Source organism: Amorphotheca resinae, assembly GCF_003019875.1.
Source record: "Amorphotheca resinae ATCC 22711 unplaced genomic scaffold M430scaffold_6, whole genome shotgun sequence".
Classification (NCBI taxonomy): Eukaryota; Fungi; Ascomycota; class Leotiomycetes; order Helotiales; family Amorphothecaceae; genus Amorphotheca; species Amorphotheca resinae.
In genome coordinates, this window is record NW_020194476.1 from 1354093 (window position 1) to 1369579 (window position 15487).

At 48.7% G+C, this 15487-nt stretch overlaps 5 protein-coding genes across 5 annotated transcripts; 3 read left to right on the top strand and 2 right to left on the bottom strand.

Annotated features, from left to right (window-relative positions):
• Window positions 1-82: 82 nt before the first annotated feature.
• On the top strand, window positions 83-3015 carry M430DRAFT_19249 (hypothetical protein; the record flags this gene model as incomplete). The annotated part of the gene is made up of 2 exons (XM_024864042.1): window positions 83-366; window positions 420-3015. 2 exons carry the CDS (start codon window positions 83-85, stop codon window positions 3013-3015), a joined length of 2880 nt encoding a protein of 959 aa, XP_024721001.1.
• Window positions 3016-3466: 451 nt separating this feature from the next.
• Window positions 3467-6092, top strand: M430DRAFT_140063 (hypothetical protein). The gene is made up of 4 exons (XM_024862646.1): window positions 3467-3700; window positions 3754-4065; window positions 4117-5707; window positions 5759-6092. Exons 1-4 carry the CDS (start codon window positions 3668-3670, stop codon window positions 5923-5925), a joined length of 2103 nt encoding a protein of 700 aa, XP_024721002.1. The 5' UTR covers window positions 3467-3667; the 3' UTR covers window positions 5926-6092.
• A 178-nt stretch (window positions 6093-6270) lies between these two features.
• Window positions 6271-8163, bottom strand: M430DRAFT_101489 (hypothetical protein; the record flags this gene model as incomplete). The annotated part of the gene is made up of 3 exons (XM_024860714.1): window positions 6271-7334; window positions 7387-7754; window positions 7805-8163. The coding sequence occupies 3 exons, from the start codon at window positions 8161-8163 to the stop codon at window positions 6271-6273; spliced, it is 1791 nt and encodes a 596-aa protein (XP_024721003.1).
• Window positions 8164-8742: 579 nt separating this feature from the next.
• Window positions 8743-11323, top strand: M430DRAFT_42303 (hypothetical protein). The gene is made up of 2 exons (XM_024867544.1): window positions 8743-10445; window positions 10495-11323. Exons 1-2 carry the CDS (start codon window positions 8763-8765, stop codon window positions 11221-11223), a joined length of 2412 nt encoding a protein of 803 aa, XP_024721004.1. The 5' UTR covers window positions 8743-8762; the 3' UTR covers window positions 11224-11323.
• A 736-nt stretch (window positions 11324-12059) lies between these two features.
• On the bottom strand, window positions 12060-15464 carry M430DRAFT_58776 (hypothetical protein; the record flags this gene model as incomplete). The annotated part of the gene is made up of 7 exons (XM_024868755.1): window positions 12060-12585; window positions 12637-12997; window positions 13140-13189; window positions 13238-13436; window positions 13496-15037; window positions 15095-15309; window positions 15361-15464. 7 exons carry the CDS (start codon window positions 15462-15464, stop codon window positions 12300-12302), a joined length of 2757 nt encoding a protein of 918 aa, XP_024721005.1. The 3' UTR covers window positions 12060-12299.
• Window positions 15465-15487: the final 23 nt, after the last annotated feature.

Below are 15487 nucleotides of genomic sequence, written 5' to 3' on the forward strand. Positions count from 1 at the left end.
CGTTTATTACGCGCTTTATAGTCGCGTACCTTCAGTCCTCAGACGCGCCTGGATCTTTCCGGCGACATATATCATTGAGAAGATGTTCAAGCCCTTCAAGCCACCGCTCCTCAGAAAGGTTGAAAAACCTGCTCCGATTGACTTAACAGAATCGGATTTGGATCCCGAAGAACAGCATCGGCCGTCCAAGAAACGCCGGTTGTTGGTTCGCTATGTCGAAGATAGTCCACCAAGGACGCTTCCCGTTGCGTCTGCAGCCGTTAATGCTCCAAGAAAGCCATTGTTGGTTACTAAAAAGGACACCGACTTGAATGAGTCTGCGCCTGTAGTCCCTGAAGGCCCCGAGGGCTACTATTTGGTCTTATGGTATGTCGAGTTCTGCAATTCACGACGTGATAACTAACTGGTGGTATGTAAAGGCGCAAATTTACGATGAAAAAGCATAAGACCTGGGATGGCGATGGTGTTCTTTCGGTTCACGGAGGATATGCACGTCTTCAAGATATATCAGGTCGAGACATGGGAAGGTGCATGTTCAAGGACCCTCTATTACCAGGGAGCACCCTAAGCATCGGCGGCAAAGAAATCGAGGTTGATTCGGTCATAACGAAGGCAGATTTTCTCGCTGGGCGACCCTTCCTCAAGTCCGGAGTCAAACGAACCTCAAGCTCTGAAAATGAGTGCCGTCCAGCACCCCAGGCCCCTTCAACAAAAGTCATGGTAGCTCCGCTCAAAGGTACGGAGCTGAAAATTGGTCAGAAAAAGGGAAAAGAGGATGGCGAATCAGTAATGGAGATTCCCGCAAAAAGTTTCTACTCTGCAACACGCAAGAGTCAAGCTGTGAAAGCCCAATTCAAGAACCCTCTTCTCTCGACTACAGTCATGGCACAAGACAAATCCGGGAAACCAACGCCCCGACACGACCCAGATGCTCCTGGTGCTTTGGTTATGAAGCGACCAAAGTACTGCCCAAAAGGAAAGCAGATTGTGGACGTTGTTTTAGATCCATTCTTAGGGAAGCATCTAATGGAACATCAGCGCGAAGGTGTCAAATTCCTTTATGAATGCGTTATGGGCATGCGTGATTTCAATGGACAAGGTGCTCTCTTGGCAGATGAAATGGGTTTAGGCAAAACATTGCAGACGATTTCTTTGCTGTGGACACTGCTAAAACAGAATCCCATATATGGAACAGAAGGTATAATAAAAAAGGCCTTGATCGTTTGCCCTGTGACTCTGATCGCCAATTGGAAGCAGGAATTCAACAAATGGCTAGGAAGCGAGAGAATCGGAGTATTTGTGGCGGATGGCCAGAAAAACACCAGGCTCACAGACTTCACCCATGGAAAAAGCTACAGCGTAATGATCATCGGGTACGAGAAGTTGAGATCTGTGCAAGATGAGTTGAAGAAAGGAGATGGGATCGATATCGTCATTGCTGATGAAGGCCATCGACTCAAGACAGCTCAAAACAAATCTGCCCAAGCCATTCGTGCCCTCAACACCGATAGAAGGATCATCTTGTCTGGAACGCCTCTGCAGAATGACCTTTCAGAATTCTATGTTATGGTCGACTTTATCAATCCTGGCCTTCTTGGAACGTACAACACTTTCAAGAAAGAATTTGAAGGTCCTATTCTAAAAAGCAGACAGCCTGGCGCATCTAAAAGGGACACCGAGAAGGGTGCCGCGAGAGAAGAGGAACTATCGTCATTGACGAAGCAGTTTATCTTACGGCGCAAGGCTGAAGTTATGGCCAAATATCTGCCACCAAAGACCGAATATGTGCTTTTCTGCAAGCCTACTCAAGCTCAAGTTCAGGTTTATCAACATGTTCTCGAGTCTCCAGTATTTGGCAGTGTTTTAGGCAACTCAGAGGCCTCCCTGCAGCTCATTACCATACTCAAAAAGGTATGCAATGCCCCCAGTCTATTGGCAAATAGGAATCAGGAAACACCCAGCAATTCCAATGTTGCTCAACTACTGGAGATCATACCGAAAGAGCTTCTCCAGAAGAGCCCAGTGATTGCTAGTAGCAAGTTCAGAGTGCTAGATCGATTAATAAAGCACCTCTCTACGAAGACGAAAGAGAAGATTGTTTTGGTCTCTAACTATACTTCTACTCTCGATCTTCTCGGTGTACATCTGTCGTCTTTATCTCTACCATTCCTCCGACTTGACGGCAGTACCCCAGCGGCAAAGCGCCAAGAGTTTGTGAACACATTCAATCGCTCTCCGGCATCCAAGAGCTTCGCATTTCTGCTGTCAGCAAAATCTGGGGGTACGGGCCTTAATCTCATCGGTGCCTCACGGCTCGTACTCTTCGACGTGGACTGGAATCCAGCCACAGATCTACAAGCTATGGCGCGAATTCATCGACATGGCCAGAAGAAACCTGTCAAAATCTACAGATTTTTAACAGCCGGAGGGATGGATGAGAAGATCTATCAACGCCAAGTGACTAAAAGGGGACTAGCCGATAGTGTTGTTGACGGGGAGAAGAACGAAGCAAGTTTCTCAGCAGAAGAGCTTCGAGACTTGTTTCGACTCGATTTGAAGGCCGGATGCCAGACTCATGATCTCCTCGGTTGCGACTGCAAGGGTCTTGGTGCTGACCCTCCGCCACTTTCCAGATTTGCGGAATCTGGCGATGAAAATGCCGATGATGAGACTAGTGAGAGTGGGAATAGTGACAATAGCGATGATGATTTAGATCTTCCTCTCAACCCAGCTCTTCCCATCGTACCAGCAACGAAGGCCAATGTTGCTGCAATAGAAGAGAGAATTCGCGAGACACGGAGGAAACGATCACAGAAATCCAAGGGAAAGATGCAAGCACTGATGCAATATACTCACCTTGATACAACAATCTTCATGAGAGAGACAGCAGATGTGTTTGGGTACGAGCTCGCCGAGGTCAAATCTGTGAGGGAGAAGCTCAACGATGAGGTCCTTGTAGATGTGTTGAAGGACGAGAGATGTAAGGTCGGCTTTGTATTTGCTAAGAACGGATAAGTTTTGGGAATACGGTCATGGGGCGCTTGATAGGAAGCTTGCTATGGCTATCATTTGGTACCTATATATAGACACATTACTCCGTCCCTACTATGCGTAGCATTTTCCGTAGTGCTAAATAAGGCTGAAGTGGTGTAGGCTCAGCCTCGCACAGCCTCCCCCTTGAGCCTCAGAAAGTGGTGTGGTGAACTAGAGCAACGGAAGAAAATCGAAAACTCAACTCAACATAAATTCAATTAAAGGGAACACAACTAAGATACTTTCCATTCTATATTACATCGCATTCCAGAAAATCATATAATGTGGTCCTGTCGACCTACGACCAGTAGAACTATGGCCTCCTTCTCTCCTTTGCGAGTCTGATTGGTTGAGGGGCTCAGCCTTTCCCCACCATCCCCAGAATAGTTAGCCCCTGCCTAACATTGGAGAGCCAGATTTCATTCCCGATTATTGAAGCGTCTCGTGCTTTTAAACTCGAGCAGCCATTCCCTCTCTGACATTCCTCTCTGGACACAATACCTTTCGGGATTCTTGCCAAAATACAAAGGTGCATCTATCATAATCCAACATTCTTTTCAGATCCCATCTTGCGTGCGAGAAATACTAGGGGCGCTGGTCTTCAAGACCAAAGAGGCCGATCCTCGAGATCAAGATGAGTGGAACGGAATACTCATACGATGAACAGGTACGGGACCTCTTTTGTTCCATGCGTGGAAGCCGCGCGCTAACGTTCTCAAGGGACAATTCTTCCCGTTCTTCGTTCTCACCGTCGTGGGGATCGTCACCGTTCCTTTGACATACTCTGTCCTGAAGCCCAGTACAGACCTTGGTGCCACTGCGCCTAGGATAACCACAGACTTCCGACCAGAACATGCAGATCTGATCGATGGCCAAAGAAAAGCGCAGAAGAGGAAGGAGCGGAGGGTGAAGCGCGCCATCACTGTAATTGTCGGGTGGGCGATAATGGCTTTCATGGCCTATCTGATTGTGGTCACTGCGCGAACAGTACCCAAGATTTGGAATCCATATGATATCTTGGGCATATCAAGTGTATGCGCTGCTTAACCCTTATGTGCGAGTTCCTTCCTAACACTGTAACAGTCCGCCACAGAGAAACAAATCAAGTCGCACTATAAGCGTATGTCACTCAAATACCATCCGGATAAGATCAGACCAGACCCGTCGAAGAATGAGACGATCGAAATGCTCAATGACCACTTTGTCGAGATTACAAAGGCATACAAAGCGCTCACCGACGAGGAGGTCCGAAATAATTATATCCAGTATGGCCATCCTGATGGCAAACAGAGCTTCAGCATTGGTATTGCTCTACCCAAAATCATGGTCTCTGATGGTAATGGGAAATACGTGATTCTGGTATATTCAATCATGCTCGGAGTCCTGTTACCCTATCTAGTCGGTACTTGGTGGTACGGAACGCAACGAATGTCCAAGGAGGGGGTCCTGATGGAGAGTGCCAATAGCCTCTTCCGCGAGTACGAGGACAGCATTACGGAAGGAGGGATCATCAGCGCTCTGAGCACTGGTGCTGAATTTCAACACATCTTGAAAGGCGAGAAGGCCGAATCGGGTCTGGGAAAATTAGAATCGAGAATCCTCGCGGAGGGTGTTGCGACTCCCTTCGCTGGTGGATTATCTGTCAAGGACCGGACAAAGCTAGAAGACTTGGATGGTGGTGTTCGACGAAAGGCCCTTGGACTTCTCTGGGCATACCTTGGCCGCGTTGAACTCGACGATCCTGCCCTCAACCAGGCAAAGATCCAGGTTGCGCCAATCGCTCATGCTCTCAATTCTTCATTTACCGCTATTTCTCTGGCATTCGGAACAACTGCGCCCATTCTCGCTTCGTACCTCACGTCCCAGAACTTACTGCAAGCTATACCTCCAGGAGGCTCTCCCCTTCTCCAGCTCCCATATTTCACTCCAGCTATTGCCAAGGCCGTTGAAGGCGACGCGAAGACGCATTTAACTTTGCAGCAATACATGGGTTTACCAGAGGCGTATCGACATAAGCTGTCCGTTGGCGATGGTCTCCTGACCGAGTCACAATACCAGACTGCCATGACTGTGGCCAAAAAGCTACCTCGTCTGCAAGTTGAAAAGGCGTTCTTCAAAGTCACTGGTGAGAAATTCGTCACGCCTAGCTCGCTGGTAACTCTAGTGGTTAAGGGAAGATTCATACCTCCCGGAAGCGCAAACATACCGCAGGTTAATGAGATTGATCTGGAAGATGTGGACCCTGATGAAGATGACCTCGATGCTCTCATGGGCCGGAAAAAGAAGGCAGTCAAGGGCCAGAAAGCTCCCGAAGAAGACAAGCCTGTTCAACCGCCTCTCACCTTCGCTCCTTATTTTGCCCGCGACTACTCGCCTCGGTGGCATGTTTTCCTCACCGACAGCAAACAGGGCAAGATTGCTGTACCGCCTTTCACATTCACAACATTCGACAAGCCAATTTACGATGAGAGTGGCAAGCCTACTTTCAACATGCAGACTCTGAAAGCCCAATTCCAAGCACCTCCCCAGGCGGGTCATTACACTTTCGCTCTGCAGCTGATCTGTGATTCATATGTTGGGTTTGATACCAAGATGGAAGTTACATTGGTTATCGAAGAAGCGAGCAAGGCGGCTGAAATCGAGGCTGAGGATGACATCAGCGAGCCTGATGAAGGTAAATCTCGACAAATCACTCTATCAAGGCCAATAACTGACCAAACATCAGATTCCCTAGCAGGTGCAATGAATGCTCTTAAAACCGGTGGGGCTCCCCCGCCAAAGAAGAAGAAGAAGCCAGTTGAAGAAGAAGAAGAGTCAAGTGAGGAGGAAAGCAACACAGAAGAGGAGGCCGATGATACCAGTGAGACAGATACCGATACCGATGAAGAATAATTCAAATTTTACGTTTTCTTTTATGACGGTTTTGCATCTTTGCGTCTTTGGATTCCCTTTTTTCTGGTGGTAACTGTCGTGGTTTGTAAAATAAGGGGCATGGGACGGCGTCAGATACATAACACATTGTATGGGGGATCTGTTCAGTTGCAAAGTCTGCATGCATTACGCTGGGGCATAGAAACCAGCCAATTTTGGCAGGCTTAGAGATCAAAGAACCAAAAAATATCCATTCAAACCAAAAACCCAGCTAGCTAGCTTATTGCGCGGAGCTCTCTCATCCTTGAACGCCTTTGTTTCCGTGATTAAAAATAAGATAATTCCTTTCAAAAACGAAACCCAGTATCAACAAATCCGGATCCCACATACATTAACACTTCCGCCATCTACCTGTGCTCTCCTTCCGAAATACTCCCTAGCCACCTCCTCGACGAAGGCATGGTCGTTGGGGCTCCAGATATCGAGTCCCATGCGCACCACATCCGCACTATTGATGTAGACGGCGGGCACATCATCATCATCCTCCTCGTCTCTCCCATTCAGCAGAAGACGTTCCCCATCTTCTCTCTCGTCGTCGGAATCCATCACGTCGACGATGTCGCTCAGGGTCGTCAGGATCTGCGTCGTCAGACGGTGGAAGTATGCGATGATGCCCATCTCCTGCCTCGCAGCGCCGTCGGTTTTCAGACTCGTAGATGAGACAGAACGGGTTTTGTTGGACGCGGGATGTTTGGGGGGACCGAGGGAAAGACCCGAGAGGAGGGCTTCGTCTGCTTCTGACTCTTCGTCGGAGTGCAGACGCTGTTCACCCGCTGATGCCCACCACATGAATCCGGAATAGGCGAGTGCGGACCAGGAAAGGGGCTCGACTATGCTGTCTGTATCTGGGATATCGAGCATAGGACCGTCACGAGAGGATACCGACGTGACGCGGGGCCTTTCTGAGGACTGATCGCCGGTGCTGGCGCGCCTCGTGGTCTGAGGACTGGTAGGTGGAGAAACACGATGGGTCAGGCCCCAGCGGAGAGTTCTGTAGCGTCGCAGATCTCTCTGCGTGGCTTTCATCTCGACGCCTTTGGGAGATTCGACTTTTGGCCAGACTTTCTGAGCGGCCTCTTCGGAGTAAGGGGGTGGCATTGTAATGAGGACATCATAGAGCGAAGATTTCATGGCGAGGATGCTGTCTGTTGTGCAGGCTATCCAGCCACGTCCTGTTTCGTCTAGATCTTCCAGGTCTTCTGACACTGGCATCGTAGCGGCGGCTTTGGAGGCTCGGAGATCATCTTCTAACATGGGTATGTCGTGAACGCCGATTGAGAATAGGGGACGAAGTCTTTGGGGAGGGGCTGTAGATGCTAAGAGGCCGCTTACAGCGAGGGGTATATTTGAAAGAACAGAAAGGTCATATACTGCAAGAAGTTATTATTGACCGTCTTCTAGGCAAGGGAAAGGCCTGCCTACCAAAATTACATGTCTCTTCCACGGGTGCGTGTGTAGTGATCAGAATTCTTTTGCGTAAGAGCGCTGCCCGGTGTATAGGAAATATCAACGGGCCAAAGGTTTCAAGGAGACGTGGCAAGCTCCAGGCTGGATGGTATGCAGATAGATTGTGCCCAGGAGGTAACAGTGCTGTGCCATCTGATGCCGAGCGATTTCTAGCTTGGCTTTTGGGTCTTTTGGTTGTCGTCCGTATCGATTTGAATGTGATGCTCGCAGGAGAATCGGGTGGGGAAATATTCTCCACGTCAGGGGCAGAGCCATCATGGGCTTTATGCTCCTCCCAGAAATCTTCGAGAACCTGTGTCTTTGACTCGTCTGCAATGAGCTGACTACGGATGGTCAGTATCATGCCAGAACTATTAGGGATCGTCCGAAGTACTTGGCCATCTCCTTCAGTTTTCCTGCATGCTTCCAACTCCTCCCAAGCCGCCCGTAGCTCAAGGGAACCAGAATGCCGACAGCAATCATGCGCGCATTTCTCGACTCCTCCGCCGCGGGGGCATTGACGAATGCGCTGAGACCAGCATTATCTTCATGGACGAAGTAGATCAAATCCTCCTTGACCGTATGCAATCCAGAGGGCAGGCTCTTATACTCGACAACCCCCTCGAGTTCGATAGCGGGTAACGAGCGCTTCCACGCGATGGTATAACCCGCCCGGGTGTCGAAATAGATAAGAAACAGGGCGCAGATGGGAGGGAGATGATCGGGCTGGTTACTGGGAAGGTCGAGAGTCATTGGCCATTGGCCTCGTCGGACAGTGGCCATGGAGGATGACAGTCGGAGTCGATTGGCATGTCAAAGCTACAATGCTACTTTCGCAGAGGAGAAGAGGCTGCGACGTTGGAGTTGATTGATGGACCGAGTGATGCCGAGTGCGAGTGGTTGGTTGGTTGGTCCCTGCTTTGGGTTCAGCCACAGGAGGCGCAGAGAGAGAGCTTTAAGCTGTATGGCTCAGCAAGGCTGACAAGGCTTCCCCCACTTATTCCCCCTTTTTCTCCTTTTTGCTTTCATCTTGACGGTTGCCCTCCTTTCTTCTTTTCCTCTATCATTGCTGAAAGCAGTGAGGCAGAAGGACAAATGATATTAGATACCGGCACCAATAGTAATCATTAATTCAAGATCTTCAAGCTGCGCATTGTAACTCTCCTAAGGTACCTCAGGTATGAAAGCGATGCGGCCTGAGGAACGCTACATCCATGTCAGGACCGGCTCACCGCCTCAATCAAGGCTAAACTGTTTCCGGACGGCAGAAAAAGAGAAAAGTTGCATCTGCAGAGAAAACTTCCAGCGGGTGAAAAATATATTGGAGAATTCCGTTTTCAGGACAATTCAAGATGGCGCCTCCAACAAAGCGAAAGCTAGCCGATGACTTCGTCCTCACTATATCTGACAATGAGGAAGACTCGGTGCCCAACCTCGACGAAGAAATACCGGCATCCCCGCCTCCATCCAACAAAAAGCGCAAGCACAACGATGATTCCTCCAATGCCACATCGAAGAAGAACAAAAAAGCCAAGAAGGGAAAGAAGGCTGGAGCGGAAGCGGTAGAGGATGAGAATGAGGGAATTTGGGGTGCGAAAGACGAGGATGATGGAGCTATGGACTCTGAGTTCGAGTTTGCTATGGAGGACGATAAAGACGACAGGATGGAGGAATTTGAGGGTTGGGGATTCGAGAGTGCGAAAAAGGGCCTCAGTAATGGTGGGGATAAGAAAGCCGTCGACATTGACGAAATCATTGCGAGGAGAAGACAGAAACAGAATGCTGGAAAAAAGGAAGAATCCGAAGAGGCGGAGGAGGAAGCCGGAAGTGAAGCTGAGAACTCGGGCGATGATCTGGAAGGTATCCAGGATGATGGTGACGAGTTTATGGCTGAAGATGGATTTGGGATGGGTGTTGCTTCCGATGAAGAGGAGTCTGGCGATGAGAACCAGGTCGAGGACTCAGATGAGGAGGAGGAGGAGGGCCAAGAGAACGACCAGGACGACCAGGACAATTCAGACAGTGATTCAGTTGCATCACCTGTTCCTCACCCAGAGGACCTAGCTTCAGAAAGCGAATCCGACGAAGGGGATAAAGATGAGGACCCAGAAGAGGCAGCCCGCCGAGAAGCCTTCTTTGCTCCTGAAGAGAAGCCTGCCAAGGGTGCTAAATCAACTATCGCCTCGTCTTTCCAGAGCATGTCACTGTCGAGGCCCATTCTACGAGGGCTCGCTGCCGTCGGGTTCACTCAGCCAACTCCAATCCAGGCCAAGACGATACCTGTCGCTTTACTCGGAAAGGATGTTGTCGGTGGTGCAGTGACCGGTTCTGGAAAAACCGCTGCATTTATTGTCCCAGTACTTGAGCGTCTATTATACCGGCCTAAGAAAGTCCCAACGAGCAGAGTCGCCATTCTGATGCCAACGCGTGAGTTGGCAATCCAATGTCACGCCGTTGCAACGAAACTAGCCAGCCATACCGATATCAAGTTTTGTTTGGCGGTGGGAGGTCTCAGTCTCAAAGTCCAGGAAGCGGAATTAAGACTGCGGCCGGATGTCATTATTGCAACTCCTGGTCGTTTCATTGACCACATGCGCAATTCAGCAAGCTTTACGGTGGACACACTCGAGATTCTAGTCCTCGATGAAGCTGACAGGATGCTTGAGGCTGGATTTGCGGATGAGCTGAACGAGATCTTGACTACAATCCCTAAGTCTAGACAGACGATGTTGTTCTCAGCGACCATGACCTCTTCCGTCGATAACCTCATTCGTGTGGGTCTCAATAGACCTGTGAGACTGCTCGTCGATTCTCAAAAGCAAACTGTTGGTACCCTGGTGCAAGAGTTTATCCGTCTACGGCCGGGAAGGGAGACGAAACGAATGGGCTATCTTCTTTATCTCTGCTCAAATGTTTACACTGATCGAGTCATCGTGTTCTTCCGACAAAAGAAGGAAGCACACAGAGCTCGTGTAATTTTCGGACTTTCCGGTCTCAAAGCCACCGAATTGCATGGTAGCATGAGCCAAGAGCAAGTAAGTACCTCTTATGATCTTGATCAAGTGCACATATTAACGTCCATAGCGTATCACAAGTGTAGAAGCTTTCCGTGATGGCAAAGCATCCTTTTTGCTCGCCACCGACCTAGCGTCTCGAGGTCTCGATATCAAGGGCGTTGACACAGTCATCAACTACGAAGCACCCCAATCCCACGAGATCTATCTCCACCGAGTCGGACGAACCGCAAGAGCAGGACGGTCCGGTCGTGCCTGCACCTTAGCAGCAGAGCCCGATCGCAAAGTCGTCAAGGCAGCGGTGAAGAGCGGACGAACGCAAGGCGCCAAGATCGTCAGTCGAGTAATCGAAGCAGCAGAAGCCGACAAGTGGGCCGACAAGGTCACGGCTATGGAAGATGAGATCGAGGAGATCCTGAAAGAGGAGAAGGAGGACAAGCAGCTGGCGCAGGCGGAGATGCAGGTCAGAAGGGGAGAGAACATCATCGCGCACGAGGACGAGATCAAGGGACGGCCCAAGAGGACGTGGTTCGAAAGCGAGAAGGAGAAGAGAGCTGCGAAGAAGTTGGGCAGGGCCGAGTTGAACGGCGTGGAGAGCATACTAAAGAAGAAACCAGGAAAGTTGAGCAACAAGGACAAGAAGAAACTGGATGACCACGACATGAGGGTCGAAGGGAAAGTGTGGAAGAAGGGCAGGGCTGAACGCGACGGCAAGGGCGTCTTGGAGGGCAAGAAGAAAGAGAAGAAAGCCAAAGGCGGTAAGCCTGCTGGCAAGGGAAAGCCTGGTAAGAAACGGTAGTCAGTCATGACAAAGTACCTACTTGCTTGACACTTAAAAATCCGTTTATACCCAGTTGAGCCCTACCATTTCATCATAGAAAATTGTAAAAACTCGTTGCAAACTTCTCCTCCGTAGTAGTGATAAGGTTGAAATGTACCTACTACTAGAATCTCAGTCAAGCTCCCCCCTTTCAGCCATATATTTTGACCAGCAGCCAAATAACTTCATGATACTCTACACAAACAGATTGGACACCACGATCACCCTAAAGTGGAGAAGGAGAGAACCAGTTCTATATAAGTGGAAGCAATTAGCACAGAGTGAAGCCGCAAAGTTTATTTTAAGAAGAGGAGGGGGGGAGGGGCTCAGAACCACAATTAGCCTACGGACCAAAACGAACCTGTATCGTATGAAAGAATAGCTGAGACGTCAGGATATCTAATATCCCAGCTATCACACGAAACATTCACACAATGCAAATCCATATTTTCATTTCACGACCCATTGAGTGGAAAAGCTTTGGTGATTTCATTAAAGTTACAAGCTCCTTGATGGATGGATTTCTGACTTCTTGTGGAGCAGAAGAAGCGACATGGACGGAATAGGTAGGTTGGTAGGCCATGACCAAGTAACGAATCCCGAATTGTTTAATGTATCCCCATCTGATAAAGAGCATTGAGAGTGAAATATCAAGAAGGCAATAGCAAAGAAAGAAAGAAAGGAAAGTTTCGTGAGGAGATGTGTGCTTGGAGGGCTCCCGTCATTAATGAAAATGAAAATGGAAATGAAAAAGAAATGAAATAAACTCGTCCCCCGTGAGCCCTGTCGGTATGTAACTGAACAAGGCACCGGATCCTCCCAAGTGAAGCTTTATCTGAATTTTGGGATACATTTTTCAGATGTATCGGTATCCGTTCAAAGGCTGGGAGGAAAGTGAGAAAAGTGAGAAAAGTAAAAGTCGATAAGAGCAAGAGGCAGGCTCCTGGTCATGGTGGAAGCCGCTCTTGAGGTAAGCAAAGACGCTTATGCTCCAGTACGCACAACCAAATTCCGGTTTTCAATTGCACCCAACCCGCGGTATTCGAAATAGCGCTTCACGTGAAACCTGGATGCTCCGTGACGACTGAAATTTCCTTGGTAAAGATCACGAGGTCAAGAAAGTTCGCCTGTCCACGAGCGATGGTGCTTCGTGCAACTCGGGCCAGTCTGGCTTCCTTATCGAACCAGTATTTTGTGAGGAATTCGGTGAACCAGGGTAAGGTGGTGTCATCCTTGAAGTTAACAGGTAACTGAATGACAAGTTGATGCATGAGGTGCGCGCCGCCCACTTTGTAAGTTGGATCTTCGTTGGGGTTCAACCAAGAATACCCATCTTTACCTCTAAACATATGTCAGCCATTGTTTTATCAAGGATTTGAGATGGAGACTCACGCATAAGAAGGAGATAAACACTGAATCAGACGGTCGAGAATACTGCGACCGACTCCTTTGCGAGTGTACTCGTGGTGCACGTAGAATTGCAGGTCTGCAGTTGTTCTAGATCGACCAGTGCGTAGACCAGAGAATCCGTAACCGTAAGTCTGGGCAACACCAAAACCGATGACATTTTCAAATTTCGGCAAGAGAGATTTCGATTGGATGATGCTGTTCCTTGGCGATTTGAAAGATGGAACACATCCTCGGATCGCAACAACGCAGGGGAGCTTCTCACTCTTGCAAGTGTTGATCAACGCCGCAATGTTATCTTCTGAAACTTCAACCTGGTCTTCTGGGATGATCGAATTCTTTATGTCTATGGATGTTATCAGTATTTAATCACTAGTTGGAAGGAGCCAGCTGTAAAATATGTGTAGTAACCGGGTCATACTATAGCCCCAGTCTCTACTCAAGTTTCTACTTGTAGTCTGGAACTCACTCGGAAGGGGAGAACTTACAATAGTTGTAGACAGCTTTGATGCCCGACACATCAGAAAGAGTAGCTGGCCTAGTAATTATAAGCATATGGTCTGAAATGAAGGAAAGCAAGTTCTACCTCAAGTAGATATCAATAGCAGGTGCATAAGGGTGCGGCGCAAACTCCATTTCTGCGATCTCCCTATATCTTGCTTCGGTCTGAACATTCATCATTTTGACGTTTTTAGTTCGTTTCTTCATTGCCTTTATGAAGTTAAAAGAGTCTAACTCAGCGGTTTGGAGCAGACGCTTCTGGCCCTTTTCTGAATTCTTTATGTCTATATCAAGATTAGAGACATACATACTTAGATCAAATGGGGATGATGTGCAAACTCACCTGGTATACTATCAGGCTGAATGACCTCTTCACCTAGATACTTCCCATTAACTGGAAGCTTTCCAAGCCTGAACCCCTCAGCGCTAATGTCGACCGTAACAGAGGGACCGCATGGTATGCCTGGTGCCCAATCTTCCCGAATATATTTTGGCATAAAGCTGATGTCAAAGATGGGACGATCGACCTCCCAATTGCAGGGAGGCGGCATCCATTTGTTCTGGAAATCCAGCAACTCCTCGGTGGCAGGAATGCCTTGCGTAGCACGTACGTTCTCCTTCTTCTTTCCTCTGATTCCTTCATCGCTGACTTGACCATAGAGGCTATCTTCGGACTCCACACGAGGGGCCAAGCCCGTAGATATGGCAAGAGATCCCTCGGTCAAGGGTAAGGTGTTAGAGTGGGTTAGGACAGATCCCATGAACTCGTCCACGATTGCTTTGTGAAGTTCCCCAGCCTTATGCATTTGCCCAAGCTTTAGCAAAGAAGGATCGTCCCATCCAACTGAAGATGTAGGAAAGATATCATTAGAATTGCCATTATTTTGATTGACAATAGCTTTTTCAGCGGAGGTCTTGCTCTGTCCCAGAACCTTGGCCATGGCTGTTGAAGAAGGCTCGAGGCTGCTACGAGGAACCTTGAAGGCTCCCTGGCTGCTGTATGGTTGATGAGGTGCAGCCCAAGGAGTCTTACTGCTCTGGATGGCCATGTTATTTCGAGGGAGTGCCATTAGATGGCCTCGGTTCAAGGTGGTAGATGTATCAACTCGACTTCCCCCAGCACTCTTCTCATGATCTAGAGTCGAGGGCTGAGTTCGCTGCTCGGGTTGCCGGACTGCCTCCTTGTGAGCTGGGTTAGTACTGGCTGCATGGTATCGCCTTCCTTTGGACAGAGATTCCTTCTCTTTCCTCGACAAAAATGTGGTAAAATCTTCATGACGACTAACAGAATGTGAGTGCCAAGTAACACCAAGAGCCGACTGAGACTGAGAAGTCTGGAACTTATTCTGAGAAGTCGATTCTGAAGTAAATTTGCTTGAAACTTCTTGTGCCCTTGATGCAAGTTCCTTGGTCTTTGCCTGAGCAGCAACCTTGTTGTTCAGAAAACTCATAAAAGCATCTTCCTGTGAGCCATTTATCGTGAAGGACGATCTAATTGGGAGCACAGCCGACTGCTGGCTAATTTCATTTTGCTTAGATGGGGAGAGGTGTTGTGTTTGTTGTAGGATGCCACTAGGGCCAGCATTGCCGCTTGTGCAAGGAATGCTCATGGTCTCGTTATGGCGAACAGTTATTGAGTTTGAAGATAGCTTTGCTTGATTCTGAGGAATTTGTCTATCTTCTGTATTTTCTAAGTTAGAGAGTTGAGGTGGCCCGTTGAATCGAGTACTTTGATTGACGGGTTGGAGATGGGGTGGCAAATTCAATGGGGTCTCTTGTCCAGTAACTCGAAGGTGAGGAGCAACGGATGAGAGATCGTTGGTGGGGGCTGGTGGTTGCTGTTTACCTGCAGTGGCTACTGTAACTCTAGTCGAATTCTTCCAGCCTACCAAGACGTCAGCAATTTTGTTGGGCGAGCAGACATCTCCTAAGGGGACCTTACTAGTCTTAGACTGCGAAGCAGACACTCCACTTGGCACAGTCTCATTATTGTGTCCGGAGGGGGCTGCAGTAGGTGTTTTGATAGGAGCGTATTGCTTGTTCTCGTTGCCAGGCGCCCAAATAGAATCTTGAAGGGTCCCAGAAGGCATCGCAGCGAAATCGTCAACGGTAAGAAGCAGTTCTATCTGCTCGTCAGTCAAGCCAGTTATCTCAATGCTGCAGTAGCGTTAACATTTGATCCAGAATCTTGCTGAAGATAGATCATACATAGAAGCCTTGCTGTTCGGGATCCTGTCATTGATAGGTAGGTAGGTGTCTCTCTTCTTCACATTAGGGGCGGAAGGATTGTACGCGTTCTTTGGGGGAGACATTGGAAGAACAACCCCTGCTTGAG

Excerpts from the sequence above, each read along its gene's own strand:
- M430DRAFT_140063 (XM_024862646.1), top strand. The coding sequence starts at position 3,668 with ATGAGTGGAACGGAATACTCATACGATGAACAG. Across the intron at positions 3,701-3,753 it reads AATACTCATACGATGAACAG|GGACAATTCTTCCCGTTCTT; the intron begins GTACGGGACCTC and ends AACGTTCTCAAG. Across the intron at positions 4,066-4,116 it reads ATATCTTGGGCATATCAAGT|TCCGCCACAGAGAAACAAAT; the intron begins GTATGCGCTGCT and ends ACACTGTAACAG.
- M430DRAFT_42303 (XM_024867544.1), top strand. The coding sequence starts at position 8,763 with ATGGCGCCTCCAACAAAGCGAAAGCTAGCCGATGACTTCGTCCTCACT. Across the intron at positions 10,446-10,494 it reads GTAGCATGAGCCAAGAGCAA|CGTATCACAAGTGTAGAAGC; the intron begins GTAAGTACCTCT and ends TAACGTCCATAG.